A 22,066-nucleotide genomic window follows, 5' to 3' on the forward strand; every position below is an offset into this window, starting at 1 on the left:
ATATAGAAGCTCAGTAAAGTTGAATCCATATTTTGTAAATGAAGATATCATTTCCAGATACGACGTACAGTCCTGTGCTACACTGCAGAAAGTGAGCTGTGGTCGAAGTAGAAATCTCACAGTTTGGACGGTCAGATGAGCGGAGTGGGCTGAGGACAATCGGAGATCAATGGCAGCTGCCTTCACTAGCAGCTAACAACAGTGAGCCCCACCACATAAATCCAGTCCAGACCCCAAGAAGAATTAACCCTTTTGTGATTTTTTTCCCCAGGACTAGAACTAAGGTGACAAAGGCTGAGCAGAGAGGAGGATGAGCCATGGTAGAAGGACAAGCGCTGGAGATGTTCCAGGATGAGACCCTACACATAGCACAGGGGCCTCCCAATCCTCTACGGCCTTACACACATTTCTGTCGTTTTATCATTTTATATATGCTTATTTTACGGTTTCTGTGATGACACAACATTTCTTCTTAATGATGCTGAAAAAGAGAATGGACGGCACCCCCAAAAATCATAAATTGATCTAATGTCTCTAGGCAAAAATTTATATAACTGAACATGAGGTTCTTAGTTTAACAATGTGATCAGACTGTATGAAGCCCCCTGCCACGTCACGGCAAACCTTGTAATGGGTCCTTAACCCCCTAACGGAGTGGAACCGTGTGCCGACCACCGCCGCAGCAATAATGCAGCGAGAGCGGACGGCCTGGTGCCTCACAGCGCCTGTGCTGCAAGTCCCATGACTCCAGACCACGCCGCCCCACCAGCACAAAACCACACCATTAATGGCCGCCACATAGCACCCGCACCAATTGAAAGGAAACTCACCTTCTTCAAGTGAGAGCAAAAATAGGCCAGACCCTTTTCATTGCAGTCTCCTGTTAATTTAAAATCACCTACACCAAATGGGATGAGTGCACATCCGAAAAGAAAAAGGACAGATCATGCAATATGCTGAAAAAGAGAAAGGACCTTGTGAGGGACAACTGAGACTCCATTTTGGATTTATAAATTCAGGCCCCCTAGATTCAGGAGATCTCCCTCCACTCCTGAAATGTGGCCCCACCCTTGGGAAAAGTACACATTTCCCAAAAGAGCAAAGTATTTACCAGATGGCCAGTGAATTAAGGTACCTTCACACATAACGATATCGTTAACGATATCGTTGCTTTTTGTGACGTAGCAACGATATCATTAAGGAAATCGTTATGTGTGACAGCGACCAACGATCAGGCCCCTGCTGGGAGATCGTTGGTCACTGAGGAAAGTCCAGAACTTTATTTCGTCGCTGGATCTCCCGCTGACATCGCTGGATCGGCGTGTGTGACACCGACCCAGCGATGTCTTCACTGGTAACCAGGGTAAACATCAGGTTACTAAGCGCAGGGCCGCGCTTAGTAACCCGATGTTTACCCTGGTTACCAGCGTAAACGTTAAAAAAACAAACACTGCATACTTACCTTCAGCTGTCTGTCCCCAGAGCTGTGCTCTGCACTCCTCCTGCATCCTGTGTCAGCGCCGGCCAGCCGGAAAGCACAGCGGTGATGTCACTGATCTGCTTTCCGGCTGACCGGCGCTGACAGTGCAGAGGAAAGCAGAACGCCGGAGGACAGACAGCGGAAGGTAAGTATGTAGTGTTTGTTTTTTTAACGTTTACGCTGGTAACCATGGTACACATCGGGTTACTAAGCGCGCCCTGCGCTTAGTAACCCGATGTTTACCCTGGTTACCGGGGACTTCGGCATCGTTGGTCGCTGGAGAGCTGTCTGTGTGACAGCTCTCCAGCGACCAAACAGCGACGCTGCAGCAATCGGCATCGTTGTCGGTATCGCTGCAGCGTCGCTGAGTGTGAAGGTACCTTTAGAGGCCATGTGTTAATGAAGGCACAGAGGAGCAGAGCTAGGACCCCTGCTGTCTGTTGTGCAAGGCAGCCCACATCAAAGCAAACTCTAGACCGAACGTCGACGACACCTAGAGATGAATTATGAGTACCATGAAAGCTAAACCCAGAGTCACCGACATCTAGAGATGAATTATGAGTGAACTGTGCATCAAGTTTGGATTCTGTGTCGGTCCAGTCCAGTGAACCCGTTGAGACGTCAGTCGTCCCGTTTGGACCTCCCCCTGGGAAGTTATGACCCATCCTAGATTTTGGGAATAATTTTGGCTAGGAGGTCAAGGGAGAATTCAGTGCAACCCAGAGAGGCGGTGGCAAATATGGGATGGGGCGACCTAAGGGTTAAAAGCTGGCTATACACTTCCAGCCCTGTCTTCGTTCTGCCTTGGAAGCCACCTCATGTTATGTGTCAAGACTGACCAGGAACTAAGGAAGTATCTGTGAACTCAGCGCTTCCCTGGGGCCCACATGCCATAAGACACGATAACTCAACACCTACAGCTAACTGCTATTCCCAACCTGTACCCTACTTTTTATCTGTACTTCTGGCTGTAATATCTGTATATATTTGTAGTTTCTAGTGCGTCTTTAAAATATTAATTAATTTTGGGCTGCTCTTTTATCTTGAAATCCGATTTCCCATGTCCGTGAATTCAGCTAGTACTTATATGCTACCTGGGGTTGGTTTCTGACCCGATATAAGTTTGTTAACTGACCGGCCTTATATCTAACGAAGAACTGGTGGCAGCATACCGTTCTGATGTTATTGGGGGGTCATGGCAGTAGCGGATCGGAGGTTTATATGTATATATATTCTCGGCCTGGTGATATATATATACTGCCCTCACTGCAGAGTGCCCTGATAACCAGTACGTGACAGGACAGCCTCTCCGGTGACTACTTATCCTAGGTGCAGTTCCCCGACTGACATGAGGGTAAGGGGGTGCCAGAGAGCTGCAACTGTGTAAGCTCCATCATTGGTGACGTAGGGGTGATATCTGTATCCCCCCAGTCCTCTCGTGTGTGTGGTTTTCCTTACAGACCGCACCTCCAAAAATCATACATTGATCTAATGCCGCTAGGCAAAAATATATATAACTGACCATGAGGTTCTTAGTGTAACATTCTGATCAGACTGTATGAAGCCGCTGCCACGTCACAGCGAATTTCTTAGTGGGTCCTTATCATCCTAAGGGATAGGGCGAGAGGGACCCGACGTAAATTCTACTTGCCAGACGTAAATTCAGTAAGCACAGAGACATAGACTATTATCTTTATGTTGACTTTTCAGTTGATGTTTATTGTAACTTATTGTCTGCTATCTTTGCAAGGCTGGGACACAGGGTAATTGCACAATGAATGTTTGCTTAATATGTAGATTGACCATTGTGTGGGAGCCTGTAATTTGTTGACCTGTAAAATAGAGAAGAACGAACTATACATATTGATTAAATACTCAAATAATGCGAGTTAATATCATCACAGCTTCTTCTTGACCTCTGGATGATGGTTTGAAGGATAACAGTTGTGAACTATATGAAGGAGAGTCCAGAGACTTTACCAAACGACAACCAGGAGCATTCTACAGGATTCCAGTTTAAGGGACTAAGGCCCCAGCTGAAAGACCACAGATCTGCTCTATTGGCCATCGCTGAACCCTCAGAAGTTTCCTGAAAAATCCTGGTTCGGACAATCATGTCACCATTGCCACACATCTCCATGCTCTCTGTCAGCTTCCTTAGCTTGTCGTTATCTCCTCTCTCTGCTTGCCACAGGTAGGGTAGTCGGCCCTGGAAGCTCTGAAGCTGCAACTGCTATAATCCAGGCAAGTCAGCGGAAGGGTGAGACTGTAATTTTGCACCATCTTGGGTACTGTGCTGGGACTGTTCTACGTGTTATTGCCTGTTTTGTGGTTCAGTAAAGTATTGGCACACTGTGTTACCCTCACCCTGTGTTGTCTGAGTAGTATTATGCCCAAGGTAAAAGGAGAGCGGACATTCGGTGGGATGAGCCCTGGTCAATGCGATCTCAGGCCAGTGGATTAGAGCATCCACTGACCCCCGTATCTCCGCAGTTTCCATCAGACAAGTTGATTTGTGTGTTTTATTTTACAATAAACTTTATTGAAAATCCAAATCTATACAATAAAGGATAACAATAATAAGAAAATGGCTTGACATCCGGCGTTCAAGAAAGTTGTGTTCAGGTCACAGTAGATCCTAGCTCAGCAGATCCTGGGGGTTAACATAAAATGACAGCACACAAGAGCAGCAGAGTGACGCGGTTACATGGTGGTCAGCCCTTCCTTGTGTATTGTGAATGTGAGAAGATGACGTTTTATTGTCGGCAGAACTGTGAACCTTATGTGTCATGGACTGTGGTGACATTACATTGTACGATACAGGGAGAAACAAAGCATAGTACCAAAACATAGAAAAAGTGTGTCACTCCGCATCTCCCCTTGTGGCCCATGCTCTTCTTCCCTCGTAGAACATGGGTTCCCTTAATTTATTTTCCCTTGAAAACCATATCCCCTTCACTTGTAGAGCGCCACAAAAAATTGTCCGAATGCCCTACTGCTTCCTGTAACAGATGTAACAGCAGTAAGTGGATCCCACCATGATGGAGGAGGTCTCCACTTCCTGGCCAAGATGTTTCTACCACTAATTCTGTCGGAATCACTGACAACTGCTCCAATGATGATATTGTAGGGGTATATAATGCGGGGCAATTAGCATGTTCTCACCGTTTGTTGCTTCTGTCCTGGAGAAGATTACCACCGGTGTCCACGGTGAGAGCAGGAACCTCACTGTTGCTGAGACTTCAGCCCATGAGAGATGGTGGGCTGAACATTTCCCTACCTGTTACGGCACATGTCCAGAACTAAGTGACTATTTAGTCTTTTCCCTGGGAGTGTACATGTCATTTCTACCGTGACAGCAAGGGTCATAGTTATGGTGCCTAGATTGTAGCTGAGAACAGGATGCGCCTACGACCTCCACCCCACACACCACCTATGGTGGCTTCTCGTAATTATTCAGACGTTTACATACAATGTGGTATCTGTAGCATTTTGAGGAAATGGTATTTTTGTCTCTCCATTCCTTTTTTTTATGGGGTCCTTAATGGGGTGATGACTGAAGGCAACAATGAATGAGATGTAAGCAGGTGGTAACCATTTATTCGGGGACAGACGAGGAGAACGAGGGCTCATGCTTCTGTATAAATACATAAATAGGGTATTCTGCAGGGTGCAGATGTCGGGTGCTCAGATCTGTGTTTAGGGTGCTGGACAGGGAATCTTCTAATAGGCGGAGTGAAAAGCTTCAGTGGCGGCTGTGTGAGATACAACTCGTAATACATCCTGCTCATTAAGTCAACGGAGGTCAAGTAGGGGCCGCAGACTGAGACAATGGGGTTACTGTGAATATTCGGTTACTGTGAATATTCTCTGCTCTTCACTACTATATGGAAAAGGAGTTTTCGGACGTCAGGCGATGTGTCTCAGATCTAGGCACCCTACTGAGGTCAAACCCGAGAAGGCCTCTCTCTCTTTACCAGACAGGTGGTCACACATGCACGATGACTTTCCAGTTTATTCACCGACATGGCTATCTCTGCAGGTTGCTAGCTGTCGACCCTTCACGATGGAAGGGACATAGAAGTCCTAAGAAAACCTCTTTAACATGAGGCGTGTTCCATGCAGATGGTCACACACAAGAACATTGACCCCCTCAGCATTACACTTTTTGATGTTCATCATGTTATGACAGGCCGACGCTTCCTCAGCAGATGTCACCATGGCAGGAAACTAGTGATGACTGACTCCACCGCTATGAGGTTCACATGGCTATATAGACGGCCAGTCACTGGATGTTTGAGTTGTGGGAGTGGTGGTGATGGGATCTGTAAGTGGTTTTATCATGGTGGTTACTGGATGAGTGAGGTACAATGTGGTGCTAATACTGATATCACAGATTCGGTGCAGCTCCTTGCCGCAGTCCTCTCCAGGGCCCAGTATCCGAACTTACGGGGTCCTCCCATAGTTTTCTTGAGCCTTACAGCTGTCACAACTGTACAGTATTCAAACTGAAGATGGAATCTCAGTGTCCTTCCTCTTACACAGAGAACAAGCTCCTCAGAAGGAACCAATGTGGTCTAGTCCAGCTCTACTTCTCCCTCATACAGGAGAAATCCATTAAATATAGTCAGGGGCTCATCAGAAAAGGCCAGACGCCCAGTCACCAGGTCAACACAGATGGTATCCCCGGCAGTCAGCTGCAGAATGATGTTGAAGACGGCCAGTGAGCCAGGAGGCGTCTTGTTCTCCACCAGAGGCTTATTCTCAAGGCCCTCGGGCTGGTAGCCGGCCGAGTCCACACGTGCAATGCCTGTGTTTGACTTGGAGAGGACAGCTTCAATCTTCTCATCTTTGTAGCCAGTCAAAATGGCACTGAAGTAATATCGTCCCGCAACCGGTGCTGTGAATATACCTGCCGAGAGAAAGGGCGTGATCACTGAAAGGACTCTACATGGTCAATAGGGAAGAGTCAGGAGCGCCAATAGATGATGACTGATGACAAAACATTGCCAGTCTCCGCCAGGATCTGACAACATCAGGGGTTTCCGTACAGGATCCATCACAATCCATTCTATTGACTTGATGACTAAAGGAATGAAAAATTCTGAAAATTGAGATCAATGTTTCACTCTATTATCAATTAGTCAGAGATGTTGCCCCATTTCTCTGCCCACAGCCCCCTCTGCCCTGTCTGTAGCCCTATTTCCTGATAGTCGCTGCCTTTTCCTCTCTGCAGTCGGAAGAATTCTCTCACTGCAGTCTGTAGTGCCGTGCGTGCCTGAAGTCTGTAGCCTCCTCCAAGCCTGAAGTCTGTAGCCTCCTCCAAGCCTGAAGCCATAGCCTCCTCCCTGCCTGAAGCCTGTAGCCTCCTCCAAGCCTGAAGTCTGTAGCCTCCTCCAAGCCTGAAGCCTGTAGCCTCCTCCAAGCCTGAAGCCATAGCCTCCTCCCTGCCTGAAGTCTGTAGCCTCCTCCAAGCCTGAAGTCTGTAGCCTCCTCCAAGCCTGAAGCCATAGCCTCCTCCCTGCCTGTAGCCATAGCCTCCTCCCTGCCTGAAGCCATAGCCTCCTCCAAGCCTGAAGCCGGCAGCCCCCCTGTGCCTGGAGCCAGAAGCCCCCTCCATGCCTGTAACCATATCCTCCTCCCGGCCTGAAGCCATAGCCTCCTCCATGCCTGTAGCCATAGCCTCCTCCCTGCCTGAAGCCATAGCCTCCTCCCTGCCTGAAGCCGGCAGCCCCCCTGTGCCTGGAGCCAGAAGCCCCCTCCATGCCTGTAACCATATCCTCCTCCCGGCCTGAAGCCATAGCCTCCTCCATGCCTGTAGCCATAGCCTCCTCCCTGCCTGAAGCCATAGCCTCCTCCCTGCCTGAAGCCGGCAGCCCCCCTGTGCCTGGAGCCAGAAGCCCCCTCCATGCCTGTAACCATATCCTCCTCCCGGCCTGAAGCCATAGCCTCCTCCATGCCTGTAGCCATAGCCTCCTCCCTGCCTGAAGCCATAGCCTCCTCCCTGCCTGAAGCCGGCAGCCCCCCTGTGCCTGGAGCCAGAAGCCCCCTCCATGCCTGTAACCATATCCTCCTCCCGGCCTGAAGCCATAGCCTCCTCCATGCCTGTAGCCATAGCCTCCTCCCTGCCTGAAGCCATAGCCTCCTCCCTGCCTGAAGCCGGCAGCCCCCCTGTGCCTGGAGCCAGAAGCCCCCTCCATGCCTGTAACCATATCCTCCTCCCGGCCTGAAGCCATAGCCTCCTCCATGCCTGTAGCCATAGCCTCCTCCCTGCCTGAAGCCATAGCCTCCTCCCTGCCTGAAGCCGGCAGCCCCCCTGTGCCTGGAGCCAGAAGCCCCCTCCATGCCTGTAACCATATCCTCCTCCCGGCCTGAAGCCATAGCCTCCTCCAAGCCTGAAGCCATAGCCTCCTCCCTGCCTGAAGCCATAGCCTCCTCCCTGCCTGAAGCCATAGCCTCCTCCAAGCCTGAAGCCATAGCCTCCTCCATGCCTGTAGCCATGTCCTCCTCCCTGCCTGAAGCCAGAAACCCCCTCCATGCCTGTAGCCATATCCTCCTCCCTACCTGAAGCCAGAAGCCCCCTCCATGACTGTAGCCATATCCTCCTCCCTGCCTGAAGTCTGTAGCCTCCTCCAAGCCTGAAGTCATAGCCTCCTCCCTGCCTGAAGCCATAGCCTCCTCCCTGCCTGAAGCCATAGCCTCCTCCCTGCCTGAAGCCATAGCCTCCTCCAAGCCTGAAGCCATAGCCTCGTCCATGCCTGTAGCCATATCCTCCTCCCTGCCTGAAGCCAGAAGCCCCCTCCATGCCTGTAGCCATATCCTCCTCCCTACCTGAAGCCAGAAGCCCCCTCCATGCCTGTAGCCATATCCTCCTCCCTGCCTGAAGTCTGTAGCCTCCTCCAAGCCTGAAGCCATAGCCTCCTCCCTGCCTGAAGCCATAGCCTCCTCCCTGCCTGGAGCCATAGCCTCCTCCCTGCCTGAAGCCATAGCCTCCTCCCTGCCTGAAGCCATAGCCTCCTCCCTGCCTGAAGCCATAGCCTCCTCCAAGCCTGAAGCCATAGCCTCCTCCCTGCCTGAACTCTGTAGCCTCCTCCAAGCCTGAAGCCATAGCCTCCTCCCTGCCTGTACCAAGTAGCCCCTTTGCTTCTTGAAGCCATATCCTCCTCCCTACCTGAAGCCAGAAGCCCCCTCCATGCCTGTAACCATATCCTCCTCCATGCCTGAAGCCAGAAGCCCCCTCCATGCCTGTAGCCATATCCTCCTCCCTCCCTGGAGCCAGCAGCCCCTCTGTGCCTGAAGCCAGGAGCCCCCTCCATGCCTGTAGCCATATCCTCCTCCCTGCCTGAAGCCAGAAGCCCCCTCCATGCCTGTAGCCATATCCTCCTCCCGGCCTGAAGCCAGAAGCCCCCTCCATGCCTGTAGCCATATCCTCCTCCCTGCCTGAAGCCAGAAGCCCCCTCCATGCCTGTAACCATATCCTCCTCCCTACCAGAAGCCCCCTCCATGCCTGTAACCATATCCTCCTCCCTACCAGAAGCCCCCTCCATGCCTGTAACCATATCCTCCTCCCTACCAGAAGCTTCCTCCATGCCTGTAGCCATATCCTTCTCCCTGCCTGAAGCCAGAAGCCCCCTCCATGCCTGCAACCATATCCTCCTCCCTACCAGAAGCCCCCTCCATGCCTGTAACCATATCCTCCTCCCTGCCTGAAGCCAGAAGCCCCCTCCATGCATGTAACCATATCCTCCTCCCTGCCTGAAGCCAGAAGCCCCCTCCATGCCTGTAGCCATATCCTCCTCCCTACCTGAAGCCAGAAGCCCCCTCCATGCCTGTAGCCATATCCTCCTCCCTACCAGAAGCCCCCCTCCATGCCTGTAACCATATCCTCCTCCCTACCAGAAGCCCCCTCCATGCCTGTAACCATATCCTGCTCCCTACCAGAAGCCAGAAGCCCCCTCCATGCCTGTAGCCATATCCTCCTCCCTGCCTGAAGCCAGAAGCCCCCTCCATGCCTGTAACCATATCCTCCTCCCTACCAGAAGCCCCCTCCATGCATGTAACCATATCCTCCTCCCTACCAGAAGCCCCCTCCATGCCTGTAACCATATCCTCCTCCCTACCAGAAGCCCCCTCCATGCCTGTAACCATATCCTCCTCCCTACCAGAAGCCAGAAGCCCCCTCCATGCCTGTAGCCATATCCTCCTCCCTGCCTGAAGCCAGAAGCCCCCTCCATGCCTGTAGTCATATCTTCCTCCCTGCCTGAAGCCAGAAGCCCCCTCCATGCCTGTAACCATATCCTCCTCCCTGCCTGAAGCCAGAAGCCCCCTCCATGCCTGTAACTATATCCTCCTCCCTGCCTGAAGCCAGAAGCCCCCTCCATGCCTGTAGTCATATCCTCCTCCCTGCCTGAAGCCAGAAGCCCCTCCATGTCTCTAACCATATCCTCCTCCCTGCCTGAAGCCAGAAGCCCCCTCCATGCCTGTAGCCATATCCTCCTCCCTACCTGAAGCCAGAAGCCCCCTCCATGCCTGTAGCCATATCCTCCTCCCTACCTGAAGCCAGAAGCCCCCTCCATGCCTGTAGCCATATCCTCCTCCCTACCTGAAGCCAGAAGCCCCATCCATGCCTGTAGTCATATCCTCCTCCCTGCCTGAAGCCAGAAGCCCCCTCCATGCCTGTAGCCATATCCTCCTCCCTGCTTGAAGCCCCCTCCATGCCTGTAGCCATATCCTCCTCCCTACCTGAAGCCAGAAGCCCCCTCCATGCCTGTAACCATATCCTCCTCCCTACCTGAAGCCAGAAGCCCCCTCCATGCCTGTAGCCATATCCTCCTCCCTACCAGAAGCCCCCTCCATGCCTGTAACCATATCCTCCTCCCTGCCTGAAGCCAGAAGCCCCCTCCATGCCTGTAGCCATATCCTCCTCCCTACCAGAAGCCCCCTTCATGCCTGTAGCCATATCCTCCTCCCTACCTGAAGCCAGAAGCCCCCTCCATGCCTGTAGCCATATCCTCCTCCCTACCAGAAGCCCCCTCCATGCCTGTAACCATATCCTCCTCCCTGCCTGAAGCCAGAAGCCCCCTCCATGCCTGTAACCATATCCTCCTCCCTGCCTGAAGCCAGAAGCCCCCTCCATGCCTGTAACTATATCCTCCTCCCTGCCTGAAGCCAGAAGCCCCCTCCATGCCTGTAGTCATATCCTCCTCCCTGCCTGAAGCCAGAAGCCCCTCCATGCCTCTAACCATATCCTCCTCCCTGCCTGAAGCCAGAAGCCCCCTCCATGCCTGTAGCCATATCCTCCTCCCTACCTGAAGCCAGAAGCCCCCTCCATGCCTGTAGCCATATCCTCCTCCCTACCTGAAGCCAGAAGCCCCCTCCATGCCTGTAGCCATATCCTCCTCCCTACCTGAAGCCAGAAGCCCCATCCATGCCTGTAGTCATATCCTCCTCCCTGCCTGAAGCCAGAAGCCCCCTCCATGCCTGTAGCCATATCCTCCTCCCTGCTTGAAGCCCCCTCCATGCCTGTAGCCATATCCTCCTCCCTACCTGAAGCCAGAAGCCCCCTCCATGCCTGTAGCCATATCCTCCTCCCTACCAGAAGCCCCCTCCATGCCTGTAGCCATATCCTCCTCCCTGCCTGAAGCCAGAAGCCCCCTCCATGCCTGTAGCCAAATCCTCCTCCCTACCAGAAGCCCCCTCCATGCCTGTAGCCATATCCTCCTCCCTGCCTGAAGCCAGAAGCCCCCTCCATGCCTGTAGCCAAATCCTCCTCCCTACCAGAAGCCCCCTCCATGCCTGTAGCCATATCCTCCTCCCTGCCTGAAGCCCCCTCCATGCCTGTAGCCATATCCTCCTCCCTACCAGAAGCCCCCTCCATGCCTGTAACCATATCCTCCTCCCTGCCTAAAACCAGAAGCCCCCTCCATGCCTGTAACCATATCCTCCTCCCTACCTGAAGCCAGAAGCCCCCTCCATGCCTGTAGCCATATCCTCCTCCCTACCAGAAGCCCCCTCCATGCCTGTAACCATATCCTCCTCCCTGCCTGAAGCCAGAAGCCCCCTCCATGCCTGTAGCCATATCCTCCTCCCTACCTGAAGCCAGAAGCCCCCTCCATGCCTGTAGCCATATCCTCCTCCCTACCAGAAGCCCCCTCCATGCCTGTAACCATATCCTCCTCCCTGCCTGAAGCCAGAAGCCCCCTCCATGCCTGTAGCCATATCCTCCTCCTTACCTGAAGCCAGAAGCCCCCTCCATGCCTGTAGCCATATCCTCCTCCCTACCAGAAGCCAGAAGCCCCCTCCATGCCTGTAGCCATATCCTCCTCTCTGCCTGAAGCCAGAAGCCCCCTCCATGCCTGTAGCCATATCCTCCTCCCTGCCTGAAGCCCCCTCCATGCCGGTAGCCATATCCTCCTCCCTACCAGAAGCCCCCTCCATGCCTGTAGCCATATCCTCCTCCCTACCTGAAGCCAGAAGCCCCCTCCATGCCTGTAGCCATATCCTCCTCCCTGCCTGAAGCCAGAAGCCCCCTCCATGCCTGTAGCCATATCCTCCTCCCTACCTGAAGCCAGTAGCCCCCTCCATGCCTGTAACCATATCTTCCTCCCTGCCTGAAGCCAGAAGCCCCCTCCATGCCTGTAGCCATATCCTCCTCCCTGCCTGAAGCCAGAAGCCCCCTCCATGCCTGTAGCCATATCCTCCTCCATGCCTGAAGCCCCCTCCATGCCTGTAGCCATATCCTCCTCCCTACCAGAAGCCAGAAGCCCCCTCCATGCCTGTAGCCATATCCTCCTCCCTACCAGAAGCCCCCTCCATGCCTGTAACCATATCCTCCTCCCTACCTGAAGCCAGAAGCCCCCTCCATGCCTGTAGCCATATCCTCCTCCCTACCAGAAGCCCCCTCCATGCCTGTAACCATATCCTCCTCCCTGCCTGAAGCCAGAAGCCCCCTCCATGCCTGTAGCCATATTCTCCTCCCTGCCTGAAGCCAGAAGCCCCCTCCATGCCTGTAACCATATCCTCCTCCCTACCTGAAGCCAGAAGCCCCCTCCATGCCTGTAGCCATATCCTCCTCCCTACCAGAAGCCCCCTCCATGCCTGTAACCATATCCTCCTCCCTACCTGAAGCCCCCTTCATGCCTGTAACCATATCCTCCTCCCTGCCTGAAGCCAGGAGCCCCCTCCATACCTGTAACCATATCCTCCTCCCTGCCTGAAGCCAGAAGCCCCCTCCATGCCTGTAACCATATCCTCCTCCCTGCCTAAAACCAGAAGCCCCCTCCATGCCTGTAACCATATCCTCCTCCCTACCTGAAGCCAGAAGCCCCCTCCATGCCTGTAGCCATATCCTCCTCCCTACCAGAAGCCCCCTCCATGCCTGTAACCATATCCTCCTCCCTGCCTGAAGCCAGAAGCCCCCTCCATGCCTGTAGCCATATTCTCCTCCCTGCCTGAAGCCAGAAGCCCCCTCCTTGCCTGTAACCATATCCTCCTCCCTACCTGAAGCCAGAAGCCCCCTCCATGCCTGTAGCCATATCCTCCTCCCTACCAGAAGCCCCCTCCATGCCTGTAACCATATCCTCCTCCCTGCCTGAAGCCAGAAGCCCCCTCCATGCCTGTAGCCATATCCTCCTCCCTACCTGAAGCCAGAAGCCCCCTCCATGCCTGTAGCCATATCCTCCTCCCTACCAGAAGCCCCCTCCATGCCTGTAGCCATATCCTCCTCCCTGCCTGAAGCCAGAAGCCCCCTCAATGCCTGTAGCCATATCCTCCTCCCTAACTGAAGCCAGAAGCCCCCTCCATGCCTGTAGCCATATCCTCCTCCCTACCAGAAGCCAGAAGCCCCCTCCATGCCTGTAACCATATCCTCCTCCCTGCCTAAAACCAGAAGCCCCCTCCATGCCTGTAACCATATCCTCCTCCCTACCTGAAGCCAGAAGCCCCCTCCATGCCTGTAGCCATATCCTCCTCCCTACCAGAAGCCCCCTCCATGCCTGTAACCATATCCTCCTCCCTGCCTGAAGCCACGAGCCCCCTCCATGCCTGTAACCATATCCTCCTCCCTGCCTGAAGCCAGAAGCCCCCTCCATGCCTGTAACCATATCCTCCTCCCTGCCTGAAGCCAGAAGTCCCCTCCATGCCTGTAGCCATATCCTCCTCCCTACCAGAAGCCCCCTCCATGCCTGTAGCCATATCCTCCTCCCTGCCTGAAGCCAGAAGCCCCCTCCATGCCTGTAGCCATATCCTCCTCCCTACCTGAAGCCAGAAGCCCCCTCCATGCCTGTAGCCATATCCTCCTCCCTACCAGAAGCCCCCTCCATGCCTGTAGCCATATCCTCCTCCCTGCCTGAAGCCAGAAGCCCCCTCCATGCCTGTAGCCATATCCTCCTCCCTAGCTGAAGCCAGAAGCCCCCTCCATGCCTGTAGCCATATCCTCCTCCCTACCAGAAGCCCCCTCCATGCCTGTAACCATATCCTCCTCCCTACCTGAAGCCCCCTTCATGCCTGTAACCATATCCTCCTCCCTGCCTGAAGCCAGGAGCCCCCTCCATGCCTGTAGCCATATCCTCCTCCCTGCCTGAAGCCAGAAGTCCCCTCCATGCCTGTAGCCATATCCTCCTCCCTACCAGAAGCCCCCTCCATGCCTGTAGCCATATCCTCCTCCCTGCCTGAAGCCAGAAGCCCCCTCCATGCCTGTAGCCATATCCTCCTCCCTGCCTGAAGCCCCCTCCATGCCTGTAGCCATATCCTCCTCCCTACCTGAAGCCAGAAGCTCCCTCCATGCCTGTAACCATATCCTCCTCCCTACCTGAAGCCAGAAACCCCCTCCATGCCTGTAGCCATATCCTCCTCCCTACCAGAAGCCCCCTCCATGCCTGTAACCATATCCTCCTCCCTACCTGAAGCCCCCTTCATGCCTGTAACCATATCCTCCTCCCTGCCTGAAGCCAGGAGCCCCCTCCATGCCTGTAGCCATATCCTCCTCCCTGCCTGAAGCCAGAAGCCCCCTCCATGCCTGTAACCATATCCTCCTCCCTGCCTGAAGCCAGAAGTCCCCTCATGCCTGTAGTCATATCCTCCTCCCTGCCTGAAGCCAGATGTCCCCTCCATGCCTGTAACCATATCCTCCTCCCTGCCTGAAGCCAGAAGTCCCCTCCATGCCTGTAACCATATCCTCCTCCCTGCCTGAAGCCAGAAGCCCCCTCCATGCCTGTAGCCATATCCTCCTCCCTGCCTGAAGCCAGAAGCCCCCTCCATGCCTGTAACCATATCCTCCTCCCTGCCTGAAGCCAGAAGTCCCCTCCATGCCTGTAGCCATATCCTCCTCCCTACCAGAAGCCCCCTCCATGCCTGTAGCCATATCCTCCTCCCTGCCTGAAGCCAGAAGCCCCCTCCATGCCTGTAGCCATATCCTCCTCCCTACCTGAAGCCAGAAGCCCCCTCCATGCCTGTAGCCATATCCTCCTCCCTACCAGAAGCCCCCTCCATGCCTGTAGCCATTTCCTCCTCCCTGCCTGAAGCCAGAAGCCCCCTCCATGCCTGTAGCCATATCCTCCTCCCTACCTGAAGCCAGAAGCCCCCTCCATGCCTGTAGCCATATCCTCCTCCCTACCAGAAGCCCCCTCCATGCCTGTAACCATATCCTCCTCCCTACCTGAAGCCCCCTTCATGCCTGTAACCATATCCTCCTCCCTGCCTGAAGCCAGGAGCCCCCTCCATGCCTGTAACCATATCCTCCTCCCTGCCTGAAGCCAGAAGCCCCCTCCATGCCTGTAGCCATATCCTCCTCCCTGCCTGAAGCCAGAAGCCCCCTCCATGCCTGTAGCCATATCCTCCTCCCTACCAGAAGCCCCCTCCATGCCTGTAGCCATATCCTCCTCCCTACCAGAAGCCCCCTCCATGCCTGTAGCCATATCCTCCTCCCTACCAGGAGCCCCCTCCATGCCTGTAGCCATATCCTCCTCCCTGCCTGAAGCCAGAAGCCCCCTCCATGCCTGTAGCCATATCCTCCTCCCTGCCTGAAGCCCCCTCCATGCCTGTAGCCATATCCTCCTCCCTGCCTGAAGCCAGAAGCCCCCTTCATGCCTGTAACCATATCCTCCTCCCTGCCTGAAGCCAGGAGCCCCCTCCATGCCTGTAGCCATATCCTCCTCCCTGCCTGAAGCCAGAAGCCCCCTCCATGCCTGTAGCCATATCCTCCTCCCTGCCTGAAGCCAGAAGTCCCCTCATGCCTGTAGTCATATCCTCCTCCCTGCCTGAAGCCAGATGTCCCCTCCATGCCTGTAGTCATATCCTCCTCCCTGCCTGAAGCCAGATGTCCCCTCCATGCCTGTAGTCATATCCTCCTCCCTGCCTGAAGCCAGATGTCCCCTCCATGCCTGAAGTCAAATCTCTACAAATACTTTGGAGCCACCTTACTGACTAAAGATCTGGGCATGGGTAGTATAATAACAAGTAGATGGGTAGGAGGGGGATGCAGCTGCAGGTTGTCTCTCGGCGTATGGGACTTCATAGAGGAACTATAAGTAAGGGGAGTTATTTGGCCAAGACAGCACAAAACAACTTTGACATCCCATCAAAAATAGAAATTTACTCAGGAACATGGAGAATATAAAAATGTGAATTGAAAAACCAGAACAAACTGCAGGTTCCACCTCACATTTCTGGTGGCCCAAGGTCTCGAGAAGCAGGAGATGGAACAGGTGATGTGACTGCCGTCCTGGGATGATCAATAGTCACGGCACCATTGAAATGGAAAAGGAAATAAACCGGAGTATAACAAAATCTGTGCAATTGTAATAATGTTCTGTGAGAAATACTTCATGTTCTGGAACAATTTCCAGGGTGCCAACACTTTCGGCCATGAAGGTGATGTAATGTCTGGACACTAAGATCTTACTCGAGGAAGCCATTGCTCACCTGTGGATGCATCGTAGGCGTTCCCATCATTTACCAAGAGTTTGTCAAAAGCTATAGTTCCAGGCTCTGTTAATGGGTAGGTGAGAGCAGACGAGAAGGAGATGTATGGAACATCTGGAAGTAATCCGATGGGACCTAAAATCACAAACAGATGTTCTACAGATCACGCACAAAAACACGATCATTTCATTATCGTCCATGATTGTAAAACGCGCAACATATAGATGATCATGGCATAGATGAGTCCATAAGCTCTGATATCTGCCAGAAAATATTAAGTAAGTAGTAATCTGTCCTCCTATCCATGGATGTAATGATCTAGTGGTGACATCTGCTGATCTCCTGTCCATGGATGTAATGATCTACTGATGATATCTGCTGATCTGTCCATGGATGTAATGATCTAGTGGTGACATCTGCTGATCTCCTGTCCATAGATCTAGTGGTGACATCTGCTGTCCTCCTGTCCATAGATCTAGTGGTGACATCTGCTGTCCTCCTGTCCATAGATCTAGTGGTGACATCTGCTGTCCTCCTGTCCATAGATCTAGTGGTGATATCTGCTGATCTCCTGTCCATGGATGTAATGATCTAGTGGTGACATCTGCTGATCTCCTGTCCATGGATGTAATGATCTACTGATGATATCTGCTGATCTGGCCAGCTCTACCCTCACCTACTGTATCCTCACCCATCCCTTGTAGATTGTGAGCCCTCGCGGGCAGGGTCCTCTCTCCTCCTGTACCAGTTGTGACTTGTATTTTTCAAGATTATTGTACTTGTTTTATTATGTATACCCCTCCTCACATGTAAAGCGCCATGGAATAAATGGCGCTATAATAATAAATAATAATAATAATAATAATCTGTCCATGGATGTAATGATCTAGTGGTGACATCTGCTGATCTCCTGTCCATAGATCTAGTGGTGACATCTGCTGTCCTCCTGTCCATAGATCTAGTGGTGACATCTGCTGTCCTCCTGTCCATAGATCTAGTGGTGATATCTGCTGATCTCCTGTCCATGGATGTAATGATCTAGTGGTGACATCTGCTGATCTCCTGTCCATGGATGTAATGATCTACTGATGATATCTGCTGATCTGTCCATGGATGTAATGATCTAGTGGTGACATCTGCTGATCTCCTGTCCATAGATCTAGTGGTGACATCTGCTGTCCTCCTGTCCATAGATCTAGTGGTGACATCTGCTGTCCTCCTGTCCATAGATCTAGTGGTGATATCTGCTGATCTCCTGTCCATGGATGTAATGATCTAGTGGTGACATCTGCTGTCCTCCTGTCCATGGATGTAATGATCTAATGGTGGCATCTGCTGATGTCCTGTCCATGGATGTAATGATCTAATGGTGACATCTGCTGATCTCCTGTCCATGGATGTAATAATTTAAGTGGTGACATCTGCTGTCCTCCTGTCCATGGATGTAATGATCTAATGGTGACATCTGCTGATCTCCTGTCCATGGATGTAATGATCTAGTGGTGACATCTGCTGTCCTCCTGTCCATGGATGTAATGATCTAGTGGTGACATCTGCTGATCTCCTGTCCATAGATTTAGTGGTGACATCTGCTGTCCTCCTGTCCATAGATCTAGTGGTGACATCTGCTGTCCTCCTGTCCATAGATCTAGTGGTGATATCTGCTGATCTCCTGTCCATGGGTGTAATGATCTAGTGGTGACATCTGCTGTCCTCCTGTCCATGGATGTAATGATCTAATGGTGGCATCTGCTGATGTCCTGTCCATGGATGTAATGATCTAATGGTGAGATCTGCTGATCTCCTGTCCATGGATGTAATAATTTAAGTGGTGACATCTGCTGTCCTCCTGTCAATGGATGTAATGATCTAATGGTGACATCTGCTGATCTCCTGTCCATGGATGTAATGATCTAGTGGTGACATCTGCTGTCCTCCTGTCCATGGATGTAATGATCTAATGGTGACATCTGCTGATCTCCTGTCCATGGATGTAATGATCTAATGGTGACATCTGCTGATCTCCTGTCCATGGATCTAATGACCTAGTGGTGACATCTGCTGATCTCCTGTCCATGGATGTAATGATCTAGTGGTGACATCTGCTGATCTCCTGTCCATGGATGTAATGATCTAGTGGTGACATCTGCTGTCCTCCTGTCCATGGATGTAATGATCTAATGGTGGCATCTGCTGTCCTCCTGTCCATGGATGTAATGATCTAATGGTGACATCTGCTGATCTCCTGTCCATGGATGTAATAATTTAAGTGGTGACATCTGCTGTCCTCCTGTCCATGGATGTAATGATCTAATGGTGACATCTGCTGATCTCCTGTCCATGGATGTAATGATCTAATGGTGACATCTGCTGATCTCCTGTCCATGGATGTAATGATCTAGTGGTGACATCTGCTGATCTCCTGTCCATGGATCTAATGACCTAGTGGTGACATCTGCTGATCTCCTGTCCATGGATGTAATGATCTAGTGGTGACATCTGCTGATCTCCTGTCCATGGATGTAATGATCTAGTGGTGACATCTGCTGTCCTCCTGTCCATGGATGTAATGATCTAATGGTGGCATCTGCTGTCCTCCTGTCCATGGATGTAATGATCTAATGGTGACATCTGCTGATCTCCTGTCCATGGATCTAATGACCTAGTGGTGACATCTGCTGATCTCCTGTCCATGGATGTAATGATCTAGTGGTGACATCTGCTGATCTCCTGTCCATGGATGTAATGATCTAGTGGTGACATCTGCTGTCCTCCTGTCCATGGATGTAATGATCTAATGGTGGCATCTGCTGTCCTCCTGTCCATGGATGTAATGATCTAATGGTGACATCTGCTGATCTCCTGTCCATGGATGTAATAATTTAAGTGGTGACATCTGCTGTCCTCCTGTCCATGGATATAATGATCTAGTGGTGACATCTGCTGATCTCCTGTCATTGGATGTAATGATCTAGTGGTGACATCTGCTGTCCTCCTGTCCATGGATGTAATGATCTAGTGGTGACATCTGCTGATCTCCTGTCATTGGATGTAATGATCTAATGGTGGCATCTGCTGTCCTCCTGTCCATGGATGTAATGATCTAATGGTGACATCTGCTGATCTCCTGTCCATGGATGTAATAATTTAAGTGGTGACATCTGCTGTCCTCCTGTCCATGGATGTAATGATCTAATGGTGGCATCTGCTGATCTCCTGTCCATGGATGTAATAATTTAAGTGGTGACATCTGCTGTCCTCCTGTCCATGGATGTAATGATCTAATGGTGACATCTGCTGATCTCCTGTCCATGGATGTAATGACCTAGTGGTGACATCTGCTGAACTCCTGTCCATGGGTGTAATGATCTAGTGGTGACATCTGCTGTCCTCCTGTCCATGGATGTAATGATCTAGTGGTGACATCTGCTGTCCTCCTGTCCATGGATGTAATGATCTAATGGTGACATCTGCTGATCTCCTGTCCATGGATGTAATGATCTAATGGTGGCATCTGCTGATCTCCTGTCCATGGATGTAATAATTTAAGTGGTGACATCTGCTGTCCTCCTGTCCATGGATGTAATGATCTAATGGTGACATCTGCTGATCTCCTGTCCATGGATGTAATGACCTAGTGGTGACATCTGCTGAACTCCTGTCCATGGGTGTAATGATCTAGTGGTGACATCTGCTGATCTGTCCATGGATATAATGATCTAATGGTGACATCTGCTGATCTCCTGTCCATGGATGTAATGATCTAATGGTGGCATCTGCTGATCTCCTGTCCATGGATGTAATAATTTAAGTGGTGACATCTGCTGTCCTCCTGTCCATGGATGTAATGATCTAATGGTGGCATCTGCTGATCTCCTGTCCATGGATGTAATAATTTAAGTGGTGACATCTGCTGTCCTCCTGTCCATGGATGTAATGATCTAATGGTGACATCTGCTGATCTCCTGTCCATGGATGTAATGACCTAGTGGTGACATCTGCTGAACTCCTGTCCATGGGTGTAATGATCTAGTGGTGACATCTGCTGTCCTCCTGTCCATGGATGTAATGATCTAGTGGTGACATCTGCTGTCCTCCTGTCCATGGATGTAATGATCTAGTGGTGACATCTGCTGTCCTCCTGTCCATGGATGTAATGATCTAATGGTGACATCTGCTGATCTCCTGTCCATGGATGTAATGATCTAATGGTGGCATCTGCTGATCTCCTGTCCATGGATGTAATAATTTAAGTGGTGACATCTGCTGTCCTCCTGTCCATGGATGTAATGATCTAATGGTGACATCTGCTGATCTCCTGTCCATGGATGTAATGACCTAGTGGTGACATCTGCTGAACTCCTGTCCATGGGTGTAATGATCTAGTGGTGACATCTGCTGTCCTCCTGTCCATGGATGTAATGATCTAGTGGTGACATCTGCTGTCCTCCTGTCCATGGATGTAATGATCTAATGGTGACATCTGCTGATCTCCTGTCCATGGATGTAATGATCTAATGGTGGCATCTGCTGATCTCCTGTCCATGGATGTAATAATTTAAGTGGTGACATCTGCTGTCCTCCTGTCCATGGATGTAATGATCTAATGGTGACATCTGCTGATCTCCTGTCCATGGATGTAATGATTAAATCGTGATATCTGCTGTCCTCCTGTCCATGTATGTAATGATCTAGTGATGATATCAGACGGATCTCCAGTTCATGGATGTAATGATCTAGTGGTAACATCAGATGTTCTCCTGCCCATGGATGTAAGGCTCTAATGGTGATATCTGCTGATCTCCTGCCCATGGATGTAATGATCAAGTGGCGATATCTGCTGATCTGTCCATGGATGTAATGATCTAATGGTGATATCTGCTGTCCTCCTGTCCATGGGTGTAATGATCTAGTGATCACATCTGCTGATCTCCTGTCCATGTATGTAATGATCTAGTGGTGAAATATGCTGTTCTCCTGTCCATGTATGTAATGATCTAATGGTGACATCTGCTGATCTCCAGTCCATGGATATAATGACCTAGTGGTGACATCAGATGTTCTCCTGTCCATGGATGTAAGGATCTAATGGTGATATCTGTTGATCTCCGGCCCATGGATGTAATGATCAAGTGGTCACATATGCTGATCTCCTGTCCATGGATGTAATGATCTAGTGGTGATATCTGCTCTCCTCCTGTCCATGGGTGTAATGATCTAGTGATGACATCAGATGTTCTCCTGTCCATGGATGTAATGATCTAGTGGTGACATCAGATGTTCTCCAGCCCATGGATGTAATGATCTAGTGGTGACATCTGCTGATCTCCTGTCCATAGATGTAATGACCTAGTGGTGATATCTGCTGATCTCCTGTCCATGGATGTAGTGATCTAGTGGTGACATCAGATGTTCTCCAGTCCATGGATGTAATGATCTAGTGGTGACATCTGCTGATCTCCTGTCCATGGATGTAATGATCTAGTGATGACATCAGAAGGATCTCCAGTCCATGGATGTAGTGATCTAGTGTTGATATCTGCAGATCTCCTGCCCATGGATGTAATAATATAATGGTAATAGAATCTATAAGTCGTCGCCTTCATTTTCAACTTCTATATTAGAGAAGTAGGATATCATTCTCACCTTGTTCACCCTCAAGCCCTA

General features: G+C 51.4%; 1 protein-coding gene across 1 annotated transcript in view; it reads right to left on the reverse strand.

Annotated features, from left to right (window-relative positions):
- Positions 1 to 3,988: 3,988 nt before the first annotated feature.
- EMILIN1 (elastin microfibril interfacer 1) overlaps positions 3,989 to 22,066 on the reverse strand; it is a 106,473-nt gene continuing 88,395 nt past the window's right edge. Inside the window, exons 6-8 of the mRNA XM_069728655.1 lie at positions 22,046 to 22,063; positions 16,400 to 16,534; positions 3,989 to 6,392 (exon numbers count right to left, since the gene is read on the reverse strand). Of these exons, the coding sequence (XP_069584756.1) occupies positions 6,058 to 6,392; positions 16,400 to 16,534; positions 22,046 to 22,063 (488 nt within the window). The 3' untranslated portion in view covers positions 3,989 to 6,057. The remainder of the gene's footprint in view (positions 6,393 to 16,399; positions 16,535 to 22,045; positions 22,064 to 22,066) is intronic.

The sequence above is a fragment of the Ranitomeya imitator genome, chromosome 5 (assembly GCF_032444005.1).
Source record: "Ranitomeya imitator isolate aRanImi1 chromosome 5, aRanImi1.pri, whole genome shotgun sequence".
Classification (NCBI taxonomy): domain Eukaryota; kingdom Metazoa; phylum Chordata; class Amphibia; order Anura; family Dendrobatidae; genus Ranitomeya; species Ranitomeya imitator.